Consider the following 20,754-nt stretch of genomic DNA (forward strand, 5'->3'; position numbering starts at 1 on the left):
CGCTTTCAAACCTCTTTCTATCCATGGCCAAAACCAACATTAATTATTCTAATCTTCCCACTTTAAACAAAAGTAAGTATTCTATTGAAAAAACCTAGTTCACACAATTCGTAGTTTGTCCATTACTAATAAATGAATAAATTTTTAATTTGTATTATTTTCTTTTTCTTATGATTTTATTCCTTATTATACTTTCTCTTGATTTCATTTATTTATTCCTTTTATTTGGTTCTATTCTTAAACTATAGATAAATAATATTTTTCCTGTTGCAACGTTGTTTTTTCACGCAGTTTAATACACTAATTTAATTCTTATATCTCTAATTATATATAATAAAAAATTATAAAAATTTGATATTAATAATCTTTGTAATGAGACGAATCAAACAAGATTTCACTTGATTATATTTTAACCTATGAATTAAAAACTAATTACAAATTAAAAGTAATGAATAAATAGTATCAATTTTGTTAATATTGCAACTAATTTGGACAGGGAAGTATTAGTTCTTTTAGACAAACAAATAGCGTACTTCATGCTTTTACATGACTTAGTACATATTGCATGAACCATTTAATTTTTTATGGTTGAAAAACAAATAATTAATTGGAGATAAAAAAATAATATTGAAGAGTGAATAATAGCAAAACGGGTTTTAGAGCAAATAATTAGTAATTGATATTAACCAACCTTACGCAATGCTATTAAGTATAATACATAAGGTTCTAAACTAAATTAGATATAATATTTTTTGGTCAATTTATTTCTAACCAAAATTCAATTCCATTGGATGGTATATGAGATTTAAATTAGTGATGTTTGTCATATTAATCCAAATATTATGTCAATTAATCATTTTAGCCAAAATTAATGATGGTTAAGAGTTAATTTATCAAGATATGTTAAAAAAGTACTATATTTTCGAGTTGAGGGTTTAATTGTTAGTAACTTTTTAATCTCTCATTACAAAGTAACTTGTGTTTTCATCTAACTCTTCTTTAACCCTTATAATACTTTTTTTGAACTCAACTATCAACTAACTTGTCCACTAACGCTTCTTAGACCGTTAGTCCTTTAGAATAATTTTATAAACGTGATATACCGAATATAGCGATAATTATAGTGCATCAATTTCAAAATGTTTATACTCCACTTATTTCTAAAAATTTGTTATACTTTGCATTTTAACCTGACTCAATAAATATACTATAATTTATTTTTATGATAATTTCGCTATCACTTACTATTTTCATTCTTATTTAATATCATTTACATAATTTACCTAATTATACAATATCACCATGACAATTTTCAAATATCAAAGAAAGTAGCTAGAATTTATTATCCTCATACCAATACCATGTTCTGCTACTCCTATGTCCTTTAGTACACCAATATTATTATTCATACAAATAAAGTAGTCTTTGGTTACTACCAAAAACTAATTAAATCCATAACAGAAATCAACCAAAACCAATACAATAGTAGTAGAACAACTCTCCCATGTCCATCCCCAATTACATCATCTTCTAGAATTTCATCATCAACCTAAAACGAACCTTCAACAAACTTTCTCTCACCTTCATCTCTTTCTGATCCTTAACAGCAAACCAAACATGGAATAACCCATTTCAACCACCATTACAGAATCTTCTCAACAATGGCGGATTTCAACAGACCCTCAATGTTAGAAGTGGGTTTTCTTCATTCTAAGCTAAAACGAACCTTCAACAAACTTTCTAAGTCATTTTCTCTCACCTTATTCTGTTTTTGATAACCAAACAAGGAAAAACCCATTTCAACCACTATTATAGAATCTTCTCCTAGATAATCGCGCCCAACTATGGCGGATTTGATTAAACCCGTTATTGGTAGAAGAGGGTTCTATGTAAAGATGAGGTTTCTTCATTCTAATCATCATAGACATGGCAAACGTTTCAGTTCTTCCCATTATAATCATTTCTTCTTTAAATGTTTTAAATGGTTTTTATGGTTTTTCATCTCTGTTTATTTCTTCATCTCTTTTCCTCCATTCAAAACCTTCTCATCTTCATCATCTGTAGTTAAATCTCGTTCTCTGGTTGAATCTTCATCTTCATCATCTCCTTCTTCGATAGATTTGTTAAAGGGATTGAAGATTTATATCTATGAATTACCAGCAAAATACAATGGAGATTGGTTAAAAAATGAAAGATGCAAAAAACATTTATTCGCATCTGAAGTTGCTATTCATAAAGCTTTATTAGAAAGCGATGTAAGAACATTTGACCCAAATGAAGCTGATTTCTTCTTCGTCCCTGTTTATGTTTCCTGCAATTTTAGCACCATTAATGGCTTCCCAGCAATCGGTCATGCTCGTACCCTTATTTCCTCCGCCATTAATCTCATCTCCTCTTCCTTCCCTTTCTGGAATCGTACCAACGGTGCTGACCATATTTTCGTCGCTTCCCATGATTTTGGCGCTTGTTTTCATACCATGGTAAAACATAACTGCCATTTTTTAAATCTAATGACACATTTATCCGTCAAAAATAATAAAATGCTAACCCATTTCATATTTTGTTTGATTTTTGAAGGAAAACGTCGCAATTGAAGATGGAATAATGGACGGTTTGAAAGCGTCGATAATAATACAAACTTTTGGAGTTCAATATAATCACCCATGTCAAAAAGCGGAGAGTGTGGTGGTTCCACCGTATGTGTCGCCGGAAAGTGTACGGTCAACTTTATCAAGGTGGCCATTAAATGGTCGTCGTGAAATATTTGCATTCTTCAGGGGTAAAATGGAGGTCAATCCTAAAAATGTCAGCGGTCGCTTTTACAGCAAGTACTTTTTCTTTCTCTTATTTTTATTTTTCCATTCTTGCCCTTTTCATGTGGTTATTATTAACAAATTTTCAAATGTTGATGTTGAGAATTAAATATACACTTATTTTCTTAAATTAATAAATTATAATTTTAAAATCGTTCTGAATAAATATAAAGTGATCACTGTTAAATTTTGAAATAATCAAATCGGGATATAAACTAATTATATTATGTTATCGTTTCATAGTTAAAACGACTTTATATAAGACTTAACTAATTTTTTAAATGAAACGTAAGACCATTTTTATTGAATTAATAAAAATGTACTATTTATATGAATATTAATATGTCTAAGGGCGAGACAATCTCACACAAGATGAGTACTAATAAAAACCGTAAAAAAGGTGATATAATAAATGAATTAATATATTTGGAAAAACTGTAAAATATTTCTTAAATTTTTAAACCAATATTAGTATTTGGTTGTTGGTGTTATTTATTTTTCACAACTAATTATTGTACAATCAAGTTGTATTTCGCCTCTTTTACAAGTGAAGTGTTTCCAAAAATAACCATATATTCTTTTTTACGTTTTCAAGCCCAATAAACTAATATATTTTTTAAAAATTCATTTGAAATTTTGTATATATGGGAAAAATTTAGTCATGGATGTGCAATAAATACACCAATTATTTTGAACCGCAATTATTTATCTTTGTATTAATAGAAATAAGCTCTATTAAATTTCAAATACTTTTTTTTTTTTGAAAGGATTTGATTTCAAATACTTATTGCTTTTAATTTTATCTATTTAATTGAAATTTAGTAGTAAAATTGAGTAGTGAAATTATTGTGTCATTTTATCTAATCATATTATAGAAGTTAATAAGCGTTTGAGGGAAAATTAAATTGCGAGGCATAATTTTGTTATAGGAAATTTGTAGGTAGCGGCTAATAAGAACTAATTTCGAATAATTATAAAATATAGGCATTTACAATATAGCATATTTAGAGGGAACTACCTTAAATCAAAGAGTTATTATGATTTTATGTTGAAATTAGTATTATATTATTGCATAAACTCTAAATTATTTTTACTTTAAATTTTAATTACTCTTTATTATGTGTTAAATCCAAGTGAACATTTATTTTACACGTTAAAATAATTAAATTCAATCTTTATAGATTAGTGTAAATTGTTGTTACTATATAGAGTACACTATAACTTAATCTATAAGAAATGACATACTAAAATAGAGTATACTTTAAACAAATACTTTGTGGTATTCATCCTAAACAAAGTTGCACCATGTTATTTGTTATTAGTGCGTATGATCATGACCTAAAAAAATTCCCTTTACAACAATGACTCCACTCACACATTCATAATCTTATTTTTACAGTAGTACTTCTATTATTATTCCTTTGATTGTACACATTGGCAAAATCACATGGGGTTGCTAGGTCCGGCTCATAGTTATATGTAACGAGAAACATAGAAACGTTTCATCATCGGAACCCGTCACCATAAAACGCGATTCAAATCGCTTAACATGACGTTCCGGTGTAGAAAATCATTTTTAAAAGGTATTTTAACCTTTATTTACAAATTAAAGAAAAAAAAAAGGAAAAACGAGATAAAAACTAAAAATTCCATTTAAAACACTTTCTTAAGGCAAAAAAAAAATTCCGTTTAATTAATTTTGTTTTCAAATATATTATTTTATACATGATGTTCTTGTAATCTATGTTACTTGTACTCTTCTTTTTGCTTCACGTATCCGTGTGCTATCCTTTGTACACGGACATTGGTATGACATTTAGACACTTCAATTTAGGCGTAAAATAGAATATTTAGACTTATTCGACACTTAGACACATACCAGTATCTAACATCAATACCCGAGTCCAAGTAACATAACTCATAACCAATCGTTCCTAGTCAATCTAGGTTGTATTTTTGACTTGTATTTTCGTTTTCCGTTCCAAATTGAATATCGTTTCATTTTTACAATTCTTGTGTCTATTATCTAATCTGGCATGTCGTTCTATGCTATGTTTTTTTTTCTGACTTTGCCCCTGATTGAACAGAGCGATCCGAACCCACATTTGGAGGAAATACAACAATGATCGGAGATTTTACCTAAAGCGTCATAGATTTCCCGGTTACCAGTCAGAAATTGCACGCTCTGTCTTCTGTTTATGCCCATTAGGGTGGGCCCCATGGAGTCCACGCTTAGTTGAATCCGTTGCACTTGGTTGTGTTCCTGTTATTATAGCTGACGGTATTCAGTTGCCTTTCCACGACGTCGTTCCATGGTCTGATATTTCTCTCACAGTCCCGGAAAACGACATCGGAAAACTCGGTCAGATACTCGATCACGTGGCGAAAACGAATCTTACGGAGATACAAAGGAATTTGTGGGACCCAGCTGTAAGTAGGGCCCTACTTTTTAACGATCAGATCGAAAAAGGTGATGCCACGTGGCAAATACTTCGTTCTCTTGCTGGGAAATTACATATGGCCCACAATAAGTCAAGGGTTTCAACCCAATAAGGAGAGTACACGTGGAACTTTATAATTGGTTGTGTCAGAGTCTGAAAAATGCCAGCTAAGATAAGATGTTGTACTTTTGAAATGGATGACAGCTGGATTTAATTTTTTTATTTTTGAAAATATTTTTTCACGGGTTTGAATATTTAACCATTTTTCTGACACAATACAGATAAGATTGGGGAAACATTGATGAGGGTGACGTGGCAAGTGTTGGTTGGGTGTATAGGACGGTTCATGTATGTGAAGAGAGAGGAAGTCATGGGAGTACGAGTGATATTTAATTTGGATTTATACGGTGAGAGTATTATGATTATTCAAGCTTTGTAATTAATTGGGTGAGAAAATTAAAATTAGAATAGCTCAGGTCAGGTCAGGTCATAAAAGACCCTGTAAAACAAAGGGTCATCATTATCACTTTTATAAATATTGTATATTGTACACTTTTGAATATATATATATATATTAATATATTTATATATATATATATATATATATATATATATATATATATATATATATGAAAATGATGGATACTCGTTTATTAATGTTTAGGTGCATTTGCTATTACAAGTTGATGAAAATTAAGAAAAATATAATTTTTAAATATATAAATTTTTTTTATTATTTTTAAAATTGATGGAAAAAAGGATCATTAGCATTAATTAACATTAAAAAGACTCAAAGAAAATGGAAAAATTTAAGAATTAATCATTAAAAAATATTTTTACTAAGTTAATAGGAAAAATGTGATGATCATAAATAATATAAATATGTTATAATGAAGTTAATTGAAAATATGTGGAGACCATAAACGTTATTAAAAAGATTATAAATAAGGTTAATTTTGTTTAAAATTAGTGATCTAAATTGAAACATTCTTTATGAAAATAATAAATATTACTCACTTCTATTCAGCTTATGTGTCCTATTTTCTTTTATGGTCAAGTCACTTTAATTGTCCCATTTTTATTTTTGGTATGAGTTTTTGACTTTTATGCCCTTAGTAGCTTTATTATATTTTCAATTATACCCTCCATTACCCATATTAATTTTCCTCCCTTACATTAAAAACCCATAACTCCACTCTCTTTTCTACCCTTAGGGTCTCACTTTTGACTCTCCTTAAAATCCATGAAAAGTCAAATGAGACTCCTAAGGTGAATAGGAGGGAGTATAATTCAAATTGGCAAATGAGTAAAAGTTTAAGGAACAAACAGAGTAATAGTAATTGTAAATGTGCATAACACATTTTGGAGAATCATAAATTTAAGTGTTTAGTTGAGTTGGTTTCTTAGTAAGGTATTAGAAGCTAACGTAACAGATGTCACGACTCACGGGTTCGAATCTCCAAAGGGCTCTTGTGCAAAGGGCGTATTAGAGTATACAGAATTGTGACACCGCAATAATAAGTTTAGATTTTTGATTCACTTTGTTCTTCAATAACACTTATGTACGTATTTGTTTCTTCCACTAGTTTTTGGTCATTTGACAAATTTTTTTCTCAAATAAATACTCCCTTCAATTCACTACTAATATCCAATTTACTTTATACACTCTATCTAATACATTTATTTAATTATTAATATCTCTAATTATGTATAATTAAAAATTATATTTTTTGAGTTGAATAATTTGAATGTTTGTATATTCTTTTGATAGAAATTTTTGAGCACATGTTATCAATAAATGTATGTTTACAAACTACTCTTCAAAGCTATTGAATTTACAATATATAAATTTACAAATTCAATGAAAGAGAGTAGTAATAGTTTATGCCAATGAGAAGCAAAGACAGATCACGGCGTATGTTTGAATGGAAAGTTGTTATTTATTTGAACAAGTAGATGGCCGGTCGTGACCCGTGAATGGAGTTTTCGACTTATCTTTGAATGTGTCTAACAATAAGACATCTTCTTTTAATGTCAAAAATCTTTACCTACTTATTGCTCCGTCGGCTGTATTCTTTAATTTCATCACATATGTATCATCATCAAGATCATGTGTTTATTTCGATTATCGAATTAATTTTAAATCAGTTGTTTTGAATCATTTAAAAATCAGTTTTTTTTTTGTCCATATTGATTTTAGTATAACTTTAAATTCATTATAAAGTCATGAAGTGGGGTTCAGTTACAAGGTCAGGTTAATATCGGGTCGTCGAGTCTGTTTTGAACACCTCTCATGCCTCGTAAATTGTTATTATGTTTCGTTTCTTTAGGTTTGCCCCTTTTAACTGTTTTTTTTTATAGTTTGTTTTTGCCAAATGGAGAAAGTTTTAAAACACATATAGGACTAACAAGTAACAACAATTGAAATATATATGGTGATGCTTTTCTTATGATTCATCCACTTGTTTTAAAGTTAAAATTATTGATAATGTAGAACCGAGAATTATTTCAGTTTAAGAGTATATGTTAGAAGTTTGATTTTTACCGAGTTCTCTTCCCCTCAACCTAGCATGTGATATGAAAATATAGTAATTTATAAATGATGAAACTATTTATTAATATGAGACATAACCATATGCAATTGTTATATGCATTTTTGGATGGATTTGTGTAGGAACATACCTTGATGATGAAAGAGTTGGGCTGATAGTGAAAACAACCTATTGTTGTGGCCTTAGCCCAAGTATATTATTTATGCTGATTAAAGGAAAACAAAAATTTTCAAATGAACGATTTCATGGTGAAACCATTTTTAATGGGTTGACCTAATATACACTTACAGTCTTAACGTGATTACGTATCACCTTAAACTGATTAATTTTTATAGGTTAAAGTGATCATTTATGATGTTAAAGTGATCACTTGCAGTTTTAAAGTGATTATTTTTTAACTTTCAAACTATTTAAAATGATCACTTACGATTTTAAAGTGATCATTAAAAACTTAGTTAATTGTATGAACAAATACTTTTGTGAGAGACAGTCTCTCAGAAAGACGACCTCAAAACATGAAATTCAAATGATTATTTCCTCTTTAAATTGTATTAATTGGGCTATATATCGCATACCTATAATGCATCTCTTGAAGACATCGTCTTTCACGATAATTTGTGTTGCATGAATCCATTTCTTGGTGATCATTTAAGAGGTCTATACCACATAGAGGTGATAGAAGTATACATTTGTATGATGAGGGCCTAATGTGATAGCCCAAACTTTAGGTTTCTATGATCCAGTCCACTGACGATATCGAATATGGGCCGGTGACCATTTTTTGAATTGAATTTGAACGTCACAAATTGTTATATGAAAAAAATTGTTATATGTGACGAAATCACCAAAAGAAATTTTTTATATTTGGGTTAAATAGTATATTTAACATATATTATGAGAATTTTGACTTTTTGTTTAAGGTCATTTCATCGAAAGACAGTCTATCACAAGAATAGCTCTTTGAACGTACTGATCATAATTCCAAGAGCTTTTCAAATTTTTTTAGGTACTTTTGACAAAAAAAAAGCTTTTATTGAAATTGATTATTAAAATAAGCGTTTGGGAAATGTCATTGCTAAATACAACCATCTTAAACCCAAAATGAACAGAGAGATTTTGTTTCTAGAGCATTCAGAATCGATATTAAGGACAATGACTTCACTTAAGTTTCTATTATTAAGCTATTTAATCTAAGTATAAGACATGTCCAAAATTTTATTAGAATTGGTAGAATATGACTTTTTATCTGTGTATGGGTCCCGGTTTGATGGGTCATGGGGCGGGTACGGGTATAAAATTCATACCCACCGCGGGGATGGTGATGGGATGGGTTTTAGGTGATACCCGCCCCATCCCCGCCTCACGAAATGTACAAATTTTGAGAATTGGAATACCCTAAATTATTTTTCAAATTTCTGAAAACCTTGAATTATTTTCAAATTTTTTTAAAAACTTTAAAAACCCTGTTTTTATATTTCTTTTAAGGTCTAAGATCATGTTTTTTAGAGTAAGGTTTATAATCATGTTTTTTCTATTTTTTATCCTTTTTTCTCAATAAAATTTGTTTATATTCATTACGAGTTGTGTAGAGGTAGGCGATATTAAGTGATGATTAGATGGGAATTTGAAAATAAATATGTGACACAGATGGGTATTAAGCGGGGATTTGACGGGTGGTGGGGCGGGTAAAATGGGTATTAGACGGGGATGGATACCCAGATGGGGATGGGGATGGGGATGGGGATGGTATTAGGTACAAACCCATTGGGGCGGGGACGGGGAAAAAAATTATACCCGCCGCGGGGATGGGGATGGGGATGGGGATTGATTTACCAGATGGGGATGGTAACGCCAATACCCGCCCCGCCCCGCCCCGTTTGCATCCCTAGTTGTTCCCACTTAGTAACTGGGAACAACTATTTTGTCTGTTTTTGTGCAGCATGCTGTTCGCAGTTACTGTTCAAATAAAACAGGTCAAATATCTGTTCGCAGTTAGTAAATGCGAACAACTGTTTTGTCTTTTTAGACCTGTTCGCAGTTAGTAATTGCTAACAGCCCTAAACCTCAGGTTTGACAATTTCACGCTTACTTTTGGAATAAGTTTAAAACTTAGTTTATTTAATTAATTTTTTTTTTTGCTTAAGTATTTCAAATAGCTAGTCTTTTGAGAGACCGTCTCTTTGAGAGAGGTATCTTAAGCCCGACCTACTAAAGATTAATGCCCACTTACCATATTCTTAATGCCTACTTACATTATCTTTAACGTTTACTTACCGTATTCTTAACGTCTACTTTTAATATCTTAAATGTCAACTTATATTATTCTTAATGTTTATATACAAATTTTTATATAAGTCGGTCTCACTGTCAGACATTTCCTATAAATAAACTATATAGCTCAATTAATAAAAATCTAAAATGTAAGAAAATAATTTAAAATTGTCTCATTCAAAGACGATGGCTTACAAAATAGTTATTATTTAATTGGATGGACTGAGATAATCTTAGGCTGGATTAGATAACACCCATTTTCGTACTTTAAAAGACTTTAGTTAGTTGATGATTAACGTTTTTTAAATGTTCAATTCCAAAAATTGTTGTATGATGAGACAATATTAACGCAAGACACGCTCCATACAAATTTTCCAATTAATATAAATTAAAATTATTTATTCTGTAATTATGAGTTGTGATACTGAGAGACAGTGTGTCACAAGAATATTGCTCAATTTAATTGTTGTAAAATAACAATTCAAATATGAATTGAGCTTTTTATATAAATCTGTCACACAAAAAAACAATCTGAATTAATATTACACTACATATAACGTGTTTGTGACATTAGTCATTAAAGTACTCTTAAGAAATAGATCAGTTACCATCACTTTAGGATTAGTAGCAGTTTAATGGAGTTCTCTTTATTTTGAGAATAAACTTTTATTTCAGTTTGAAAGTAAATACTATTTATAGAAAAGATTATGAGTTGAATTTTCATGTAGTCTTGTTCTTTTCAGACTCTAGCCTATCCCATAATTAAAAAAATTATAGTATTTTGTGTATTATTTCACCCTTTATGTTCATTATTAAATGTCTAAACATGGAAATTAAAGTTTCAGAATTATATATATATATATATATATATATATATATATATATATATATATATATATATATATATATATATAAGTTACTTGATGTTACAGTCTTAGAATATTTTCTTCCTTGATGTAGAAGTGCTTTTGTTATTTGCATAATAAAATGTACAATAACCTTATTTGTCACGTTACACAAAAATGTAAATAATAATTATCTAATTTTAGAGTATAACGATGAGTTTTTAAATTGAAGTTGATGTCATGAAGCAAAGAGTTAACTTCATAACATGCACTGATGCACATGCCAAATAGAAATTATGTGTTCTTTTCTTTTTGATAATATGCATTTATAGATATGTTATTAACAATGATAAATATTAAAAAAATATTAATTCTGTAAAAAATATTTTCTGTATAATTTATTTATTTAAAAGAAACAAAAATTCTTTAATAAGTCAATTCAAGGTAATAAGGGCGAGAAATTTTCAATCGCCTTCAAATCATATATATATATATATATATATATATATATATTTGTATTGTAAAGTATTGCACACTTCCATACTTCAAAACATAGTAGGAAGATTTACATGTTATATAATATGCTTACAGTTGTAAGCAAAGGCCTTTTGCCTAAAAAACACACCCCAAATATAACCTTTGTAAACAACAATATCAAAAATACACTTCAAACAAACAATGGAAAAATGGCAACACCAACCCTTTTTTGTAGTCGATATTAACAACGAAATAATGCTGAACTTGAACGTAATTTGTAAAGAAAGTTCGAACCGATATCAAATTTTCAAAAGCTACTTTCTTTACAAATTACATATCAATTCATTATTGGTACCGTTATTTAACACCACCTATCAAATAGGCCGTAATCAACACTCAGGTGTTTGAGTATGATCCCTCCTTGAATCCTTACAATAGTTGTAAACCAAAGAGTTACGTTGGGCCCACGCCATAGCAGAAAGTTGTTGTGGGCTGAGATTGGGCCCAGATGGGGATACCTTAGGAAGGTGACATGACCCACCAATAGGGCACCCACTAATCATGAAGTTTCTATATTGGCCCACAAATGGTTGATAATTGTAATTGGCCTTATATTTTCCATCTTCAGTGGCCCAAGATGAAGCATCCCATATTGATCCATAAAGGTACATTGGCCTTTGTGGGAATGTTGCATCACTTTTCTTAAGGTACCTTCTTATGGGCACATCATCCACAAAGAATCTGAAACGTGGACCATAATCAATCATTAAATTGTCACATTATTAATTAATCATTGATTTTCAAGTATCATTTAGAGTTTGATGAGATGTTTGATATAGAAACTTTTGTTTATATGCGGAATTAAAATACTAATACTCCCTCCAATTCACTACTAATGTTCTATTTGCTTTTTAGATAATATTTATTTCTTACTCTTAATTTGTATTTTATTATTAATCTATAAGTTGAAATATAGTCAAGTGAGATCTTGTTTGATATGTCTCAATATATGATCTCAATATCCATACATAATTTAATTTTAAAAGAGTTTTTAAATTTAATGATCCGGGTCACTAAGTTTACTATCTTCGTTATAAATATTTTTCTTTCTCTAAACTATCACGTGCATTTTAATTCCAATAATCTTAATTTCTTTCTTTTTATGTAATATTTGCATCTAGCTAAATAAGAAATATAATTTATATTATTCATTAGAAATATTTTCAATGTAATTCTCATATAAATATTCTTTTAAATTAAACAATTATAATTTCTAAATAGTTTTTTATGAACTACTGAGGGTTTTTTTTTAGGATTTTTATTTTCGAGCCAAAAGACTATTTAACCGTACTATCCTTTATGGGTATGAGTTGCCGCCTTTCTTTATTTCCCAAACCCTGATCATAGTTTTTATGAACGAGATTCAATGGGTAAGATGGTGATGATGCACCCATCATAAAGTAGTCCTTGAGGTTTAAATTATTACATTTGTAATTAGGGGTGTAAGTCATTTGGTGAAAAACTGAACACCGAACCAAACCAAATTGAATAAGTAATTTGGTTTGACTATATTTTAAATTTGGTTTGGTTTGGACTGAATTTTAATTATAATTTAGTGTTTGGTTTGGACTCGGTCTAGAGTCCAACAAAACCGAAAAACGAAAAAAGCCAAAATGTTAAAGACATATTATATCTTTCATTTGATTTGTTTGAATTTTTGCCCTTATTTTTAGATTTTTGTTAAAAGTTTTTTACTTGTTTAAATTGAAAATCCTAAAATTATTAATATCTATTTAGGAGCTTTAGAAAAAATAAGTTTAAAACAGTACACGCAAATTTGATTTTCGGTGCAAAATATACAAATCGGTGCAATTTGATCTATTCGGTTCAATTTGAATTGGTATTTTAAAATTCGGATCGGTTCAATTTGGATTATAAATATTATGATTTGGATTTGGATTGAAAATATCAAAATTAAATTTAATTTGATTTAATTTGAATTTGTATCGAATCTAAATCAAAAGCCAAAAACCAAACTTTCGCCAAATTGATTTGTACATTCTTAATTTTTTGTGGGTGAGATGGCCTACTTAGCACTAGATTTTATAGAACATGACATGTACTTGCTATATGTCATCAGTCAATAATCTCTTAAAATTTCTTAGATATCCTTCCTTTCATTTCAATGGTTATATTTCATTCAAAAAACTTAACATAAAATTTAAAAGAAAAAGGTATTGAATAAAAAAAATAGAAGATATTAATATTTAAATATATTAAGTACGATAATGATAATAATAATGATGGAAATCACTTAATAAAATTAGACTGTTAAAATTAATATATCTAACCTAATATATTATCTCAATATTAATTCGAAATAAAAATAAATTTATAATAATGTAAAAACAATTTGTGCTGAAAATCCGATTTCAATCTATTCGAAATATTTGTACTTCTAGCTTAATTGTATACAATAATTGAATCTAAAAAGTGTACTTCAGAATTAGGTTGTCAACTTCCTTTTGTAATGACCCGACAAAGGTTATATACCAAAAACACTGTATTAATGGAGTATCCATTAAGATATGGCCCATGTCCGATTGCCCGTATCCGTGGATTACGGACTTTGCAATTTGCATATTCAATTTTCAAATGTTTTGGTGAATTGTTGGTTATTCTTTTTCTTCAAATGCATACTTCCTGTCTCCTCTCGTTTACAATATTAAAAGTAATACGAGATCGTTTTATGGTATGACAGTTTAAATTGAAATTTTCTTAGAATGTTTAAGTATGTCTTATCCTAAGATCCTCTTAAAGCGTATTGTATATAAATAAAATTATATATGTGAATTTACATAAATATATTGACTTTTAGGTAGACTTGTATAAATTAATTAATATTCAAACAAGTAAAATACTTGAGAAAATTTCACTTTATTTGTCTTTATTAATCTAATGAAATTTTTTTTAATACTTAAATATATATTTTTATACTTGACCTCTATAAAAGCAAAGTTATATCAACCACCCCTATAAATTATACTCCATTTATCAATATCTTTTACTTCGTCCGACAACATTTGCTATAAGTACATATTGTAAAAATATATTAAAAAAAAAATTAATGTTGAATGAAAAATGAGAGAAATATATATATATATATATATATATATATATATAGAAAAAAAACACTATGAGTCATAAGTAAAAATAGAAAATATAGTAATACCCTAAAATATGGAGACAATAATATCAAAGAATAAATCTAAAAAGATACACCTACACCTACTATTAACTAATGAAAAGGACATAATAATTTAAAGTAATTGAACCCAAAAAGAGAGAAAAAAAAAACCATTTTATCATCTAGACCCTCCTTCCATGATCCATACTCTATAGTACAAACAAAGACCTTAAGTTATTAGAAAGAAACAATTCAAAATAAAAGAAAAAAAAGGGGAAATTATAATAACTCACGGGTGGAATTGGAAACATTCCTTTTCCTAAAGAAGATCATACAACAAAATGGAGTACTCCTAACATCCAAGGAAACTTTTTGGAGTTTAATTTAGTTTTGCATGTGGATTGTCTTTGCTTCCACTATAAATCTACTTAGGGGACCAAATTTCATGGGAATTATTGTTCTATCTTTTATAGTTATGAATATGATATATTTACTCTGTTTTTTATTAGATTTTGATTTATTTATAGTAACTAATAAAAACCAGATTTTATGGCATAAAAATTAAAGTATTATTAATTTTTTATTTTATTTTAATAGCTATACTTTTTTTATAAGTGCTTTTTGAGGGTAGTGTTATGTTATATACCTTAGCTTATAGTTTTATCATTTATCTATTTTTTTTTGTTTAGCATACAATATTAGTAGTGAAACCGACTTAAAAATTGATGATTGAAGCTTTAAGATTGATTTTAAGGTCTATAGTTGTTGACCCAACCCAACTAGCTAGAATCGTTGGATTGTTTAACCGGTTGGTATTATCAGTTGTTTAAGCCAATTATTATATAGAATAGATGTTTGGTAAACAATAGTCACTGGTTGTTGCTTGTATGTTTAATAGAGAAAAAGTGAGGCGAAATTCAAAACTAAAATTTTGGTAAACAGGTAAAAAATAAATGTGTTTAAAAAAATCCGACGATTCGACATTTACTTGACCTTATAACCAAACTCGATTTTAACCCGACTTTAAAATGAATATAAATTTTGTAAACACCAATATGGAGTTGTGGACAAAGACTTAATTTTAAATTGATTCAAAAAACCTGACCGAAAATATAAAGCCGACTCAAAATCAACCCTATGACCTGGATTATGAGCATATTAAAATAGAGGAAGTAATATAATGAGTACTTACATAATTTGGTTAGGTGACCAAAAAATAGCGTAGTTGTGAAAGTCTTTGGTAGGATCAAACCACAAGTGAAATTTCATTTCTCTTCCAATAAGTCTTCCATCACCACTTCCTCTAACATAAACATTTGTTTGCAAAGTGTATGGTTTTCCGGGTGTTGTCCCAAGGAATTCTATGTCTATTTCATCATGGTACCCTGGGTAATCTTCGTTGTTTGAAAGCTGCCAAAATTTATCATTAATTATCAGAAAATTAATCGAAAATAACTTTTTTATTAGTTTTGTCGGAAACAATCCAATCGATTAATAACATTGAGATAACGATGAAATGTTGTATTTGAAAACACTTGATTAATTAGTATTTTAAAAATTATTTCTACTCCTTGCGTCTTAAATTAGTTGCTATGTTGTATTTTATTATGTTCTTTTTCGAATTATTACAAACAAATTTCATCGTATAAGGGATTTAAGTGAGACTGAAAGCATTAGAAAAGGGACCTCTTGGGTCTTGAAAAAAATATTACATACTTCATCGTACTATAATAAGACCCGATTCTCAAACATAACGATTTAATATGTAAAGTTCACTACTTTCTATGTGTCATATCATTAGTTACATTTAGAATATTCCAAAAAGAACTTAGGAATTTAACCATGGTTTTTCATGAAAATATAAAAGTTAAAATATCACAAATTTTTGTGAGAGACGGTCTCTTTGACCCGACCTATTTTATATATTTTTTAAAATATTATAAGTAGGCATTAAGAATGATGTAAGTAGTCATTTACGATAATTGCAAGTAGACATTAAGGATACGTAAGTAACCATTAAGGATAATGTAAGTAGGCATTATAAATACGATAAATATGCATTAATCTTTAATGGATGGAACTTGAAATACGTCTCTAAAAAAGACAGTCTCTCAAAAAACTAGCTCTTAAAATGTATCTCATATGTGAAATCTTGTTAGAACCATATAGAATTTGAGTATATTTTTCAAATAATTTTTTATGAAATGTATTTATAAATATTAAAACTCAAATGATCCTTGAAAATAGTACATAACAGATGTAACAATTAGAAAATGAAACAAAGAGAGTATATTAAACAATGATGCAACTAATTTAAGATACCTAAAACGAAACATGTAACAATTAATTTAAAACGGAGAAAATATTATTAATAGTATCGTTAATGACAATGTATGTTATATATTAAATAAATAGAATTTTTTTGAAATTTCTCACATATAAGGATGTGATCACTCCAGCAGTGTAACCAGGTTGAAGTTTCATAGCTGCACTGAAGTAGCCTGATTGATATCGTTTCAATGATTTGAATCCACTACCTATCAAAAATACAATAATTTATAATCAATAATGATAATTTGTAAATCACTACAAAAAGTAAAAAAAAATAAATAAACAAAATTAAAAAAAATAAATTAAAATCACAAAATTCTTACCCTATGAAATCCTACCACATAGGGGTGATTTGTTAACTTTATAAATCACCATTATTTATTAAGACTTTCTCATCAAAAATATATCAAATTTAGAATCGATTTTAAAAGAAAGTCAGAAGTACGATGTATAATGATCCATGAAAACAAAGACTTAAATCACGAGATTAGAGTCCTTTTCACCATAAATATATTTTTTTCGTATGATTATGTAATTCATGATTTTACACAGATTTTCGATTTTTTAATTTTTATGATTCAAAATAAGATGCGTGTTTCTTAATTTATATTCAAGAGATTCTTTATCTGTTACTACTATTTTATATATAGCGCCGAATAAATCAAGACCTATAATGCTTTGGCAATAACAATAACGATATAGATCACTAAAAAGAAACGTGTATATAGCGACGATAAAATTGCAATGGCAATCTATCGATCCTGGGTTATGGAAAATAGCGACGAAAAGTTCGTCGTATAATTTTCAAAAATGGTGATGGGTCGCAAGTCCGTCGCTATTTGCTCTTAGAGGAAAAACACTATCGATATATTAGCTTTTGTAGTGACATCGTTTTAGTTCAATTTGATTGCATATCGACTATTATTGTATACTTTTCTGTTTCTTTAAACTTATTACAGTATATTTTCTATAACAAACACAAAAAGACGGAGAAGTATATCATTGAAGTAAAAATTGTGAAAGAAAATTCAATTGGGGAATTAAAGAAAGATTTTTTTTTATTTAAAAAATCTAGTAAATTTGAAAGCATGAGTCACTATCTACGTAAGGCATCAATTGGCTTTATAGAAAAATTGATGGAAACATTACTAAAATATTTTAGAGAAAAGTACATGAAGAATTGGTTGCTTTTGGAAAATGTTAATTTCAATCAATTCATACTTACTAATAGTAGTTTCTCCTTAATTAATTATATTTATTATCCCCTAATCTTGAAAAATCATGTCAATTGAAATGACACAAGTATTAAATATCGGAAAAATACAGCAGTTATTCAGTTTTTAGTTTATTTATTTATTTATTTATTTATTTATTTTTATTATACTAATTTAAAAATTCTCAACTTGTTTTGTATAGTTGGTATAACAAATTTAAATGAAGGAAGGAATATATTGCCAAAGTTGGTCATACTTGTGTTAGGAACTTAGGATCATGTATCATTGAGTAGTAATGCTCGTAAGTTACCTTTCACCAATTCAATGTAATACCATAATATTTTATTATCTTAATATACGATAATAATTTTTTATTATCTCAATATTATTAATTAGATGGTTGTCATTCAAAATTGAATTTAATTTTTATTTAACCATTTATAACAAACGTTTAATAATTCCTTTTTTTCATATATATTACTTTTTTTAATTATGAAATAGAAAATGTAAAATAAATAGTAGCAACATTACCGTAACAAATTATGTAATAGACAAGTAATAGTCTAATTGAAATTTTACAAGTGTCTTTTAAAGTTATGTACACAAAATGACAAATTTTTGTTATTATATTTGTGTCCAAAATTAGAAAGTATACTCTTTGTCCATTTCAATTTGCTACGCAATTTATAAAGTTCTCATTTGAATTCGTATTATATAACAAATTTGAAAGGATGAAGTGGTAAAAATCATGTATGTACTATTTAGTCAATTGAAACAAACAATTACTCGTCGGTCTCTTTAAGTTTTACACCACCCAAACCAAAGTAAGAGCTTTACGATATAGTGTAGCAAATTCAAAGAAATAAGCAATTATCCATCTGTCTCTTTGAGTTCTACACCACCCAAACCAAAGTAAGATTTTATGATATAGCATAGCAAATTCAAAGAAACAAATTATTACTCATCTGTCTCTTTGAGTTCTACCCTACTCAAACCAAAGTAATAGCTTAACGAAAGTAAAGTAGCAAACTCAATGAGACAAAAGCAAGAAAAAAACAAATTGTTGGAGAACCTTACCAGAAGTACGATCAAGCCAAACATTAAGAGTACCCTGTTTTACATTTTGGTGTTGAGGGCCCCACAAGGTTCTAAAACCTTGATAGAAACCTATAGGAGTAACTTGAGAGCTAGGATAGTAGCCAGGCGAAGGTTGGGCATTGCTTAGAATAGTCATGATTGTGAGTAGGAGAGTAACAAGACACAAATAAGGGGCCATGCCCATGAATTCAATTGTAGGAGAAAAGAATAGTATGTTTTGTAGGGAAGGAAAGAAGAAAAGAGAGAAGTTAAAGAGTAGTGATGCTTAGTGTTTAGGGATCACTAAATGGTATGCATGGAAGAGTGTGCTTAATCAAGTAGGTATAAATAAGGGCATTTAGGACCCTGTTGGGAGTATAATGAGAGTTGATAAGGAACTTGATGATGACTTGAGAAGTGAGATCAACTTAGTATTGTGTCTCTGTATGTGTCATAATATTTGCTACATGTGCATATTAAGAGAAAATTTGAAAAAAAAAGAAAGAAAATAATATTTTGTGGGAAAGTTAGAGAAATATGTAAATAAGATGAAAAGATAAATTAAATGTGAATAAGAATTAAAGTGACAGTGTAAATTATAACTAAAAATTCTATGTCTGTATGTGTCATAATATTTGTTACAAGTACATATTAAGAGAAAATTAGAAAAAATTAGAGAAATATGTAAATTAGATGAAAAGGTAAATTAAATATGTGGATGAGAATTTAAGTAATAGTGTAAAATATAACTAAAAGTAGAAATATTGCAAATTTCATACAACAACGCAAAATGAAAACTATTGGAAAAAAAAAAATACGTAGTGTTTTTCATACAATTTACAGTGATAAGATTAATGAGAAAGTCTTGTGTACTTAAATTAAATTCAACTAACTCAAACCCGGCTCAACAAATTGTCAAAATAAGTTACAAGTGAAGACAAAAAGGGCAATATTTTGTTAATTAATAAATAATGTAATGTAAATTGATTCTCCACATATCTTTCGCTTGCACTCAATACCAACTTATAATTTTGGGGCCTTACCCATATTTTTTTTTATTATATTACAATGTGAGCATTACAAGAAAATGACGACTAAGTGAGAGTCCAAAAATTTTTCGTAAGGGTTAAACGAGCTATCACCCAGAGCCCTAAACTTTTTAGGATATAAAAATTTAATTTTTATGTATAAGGCTACTATCAATTTGAATTAATTTTATTTATAATTTATAATTTTTGGATATGTAATATAAGTTATTAATGTTTTTCTTGATAGAGTAGTTTAAATATCAAAAATAAAAAACAAATAGAGTATTATATTATCCATTATGTCTAAATATTTAGAGATTTTTTTTATTTTTCGATTTGACGCTAAAAATAAATAAAATAGACCTGTTATTTATGACATTATTGTTATGGGTGTTAAAAGTTAGAGAGATAAGGAGGAAATAGAATGAGTAAAAGTTAAAAGATGGAGATGTTTTTACTCATTGGTATGTTTTTTTACATTGGTGAACTTCCATATTTATAGGCAAGTTCATCTACAA

General features: G+C 28.4%; 2 protein-coding genes across 2 annotated transcripts; one reads left to right on the forward strand and one right to left on the reverse strand.

Moving 5' to 3' along the window:
- The first annotated feature begins 1,306 nt into the window (after window positions 1-1,306).
- On the forward strand, window positions 1,307-5,814 carry LOC130806349 (probable glucuronoxylan glucuronosyltransferase F8H). The gene is made up of 3 exons (XM_057671380.1): window positions 1,307-2,480; window positions 2,578-2,828; window positions 4,901-5,814. The coding sequence occupies exons 1-3, from the start codon at window positions 1,845-1,847 to the stop codon at window positions 5,364-5,366; spliced, it is 1,353 nt and encodes a 450-aa protein (XP_057527363.1). The 5' UTR covers window positions 1,307-1,844; the 3' UTR covers window positions 5,367-5,814.
- A 5,616-nt stretch (window positions 5,815-11,430) lies between these two features.
- Window positions 11,431-19,543, reverse strand: LOC130806800 (probable xyloglucan endotransglucosylase/hydrolase protein 32). The gene is made up of 4 exons (XM_057671997.1): window positions 19,209-19,543; window positions 17,023-17,123; window positions 15,779-15,996; window positions 11,431-12,140 (listed from the first exon to the last, which is right to left on the reverse strand). The coding sequence occupies exons 1-4, from the start codon at window positions 19,411-19,413 to the stop codon at window positions 11,789-11,791; spliced, it is 876 nt and encodes a 291-aa protein (XP_057527980.1). The 5' UTR covers window positions 19,414-19,543; the 3' UTR covers window positions 11,431-11,788.
- Window positions 19,544-20,754: the final 1,211 nt, after the last annotated feature.

The sequence above is a fragment of the Amaranthus tricolor genome, chromosome 2 (genome assembly GCF_026212465.1).
Source record: "Amaranthus tricolor cultivar Red isolate AtriRed21 chromosome 2, ASM2621246v1, whole genome shotgun sequence".
In the NCBI taxonomy this organism is placed as follows: domain Eukaryota; kingdom Viridiplantae; phylum Streptophyta; class Magnoliopsida; order Caryophyllales; family Amaranthaceae; genus Amaranthus; species Amaranthus tricolor.

Excerpts from the sequence above, each read along its gene's own strand:
- LOC130806800 (XM_057671997.1), bottom strand. The coding sequence starts at position 19,413 with ATGGGCATGGCCCCTTATTTGTGTCTTGTTACTCTCCTACTCACAATC. Across the intron at positions 15,997-17,022 it reads GAGTGATCACATCCTTATAT|CTTTCAAACAACGAAGATTA; the intron begins GTGAGAAATTTC and ends AAATTTTGGCAG. Across the intron at positions 12,141-15,778 it reads TGGTCACCTAACCAAATTAT|ATTCTTTGTGGATGATGTGC; the intron begins GTAAGTACTCAT and ends TCCACGTTTCAG.
- LOC130806349 (XM_057671380.1), top strand. The coding sequence starts at position 1,845 with ATGGCGGATTTGATTAAACCCGTTATTGGTAGAAGAGGGTTCTATGTA. Across the intron at positions 2,481-2,577 it reads GCGCTTGTTTTCATACCATG|GAAAACGTCGCAATTGAAGA; the intron begins GTAAAACATAAC and ends TGATTTTTGAAG. Across the intron at positions 2,829-4,900 it reads AGCGGTCGCTTTTACAGCAA|AGCGATCCGAACCCACATTT; the intron begins GTACTTTTTCTT and ends CTGATTGAACAG.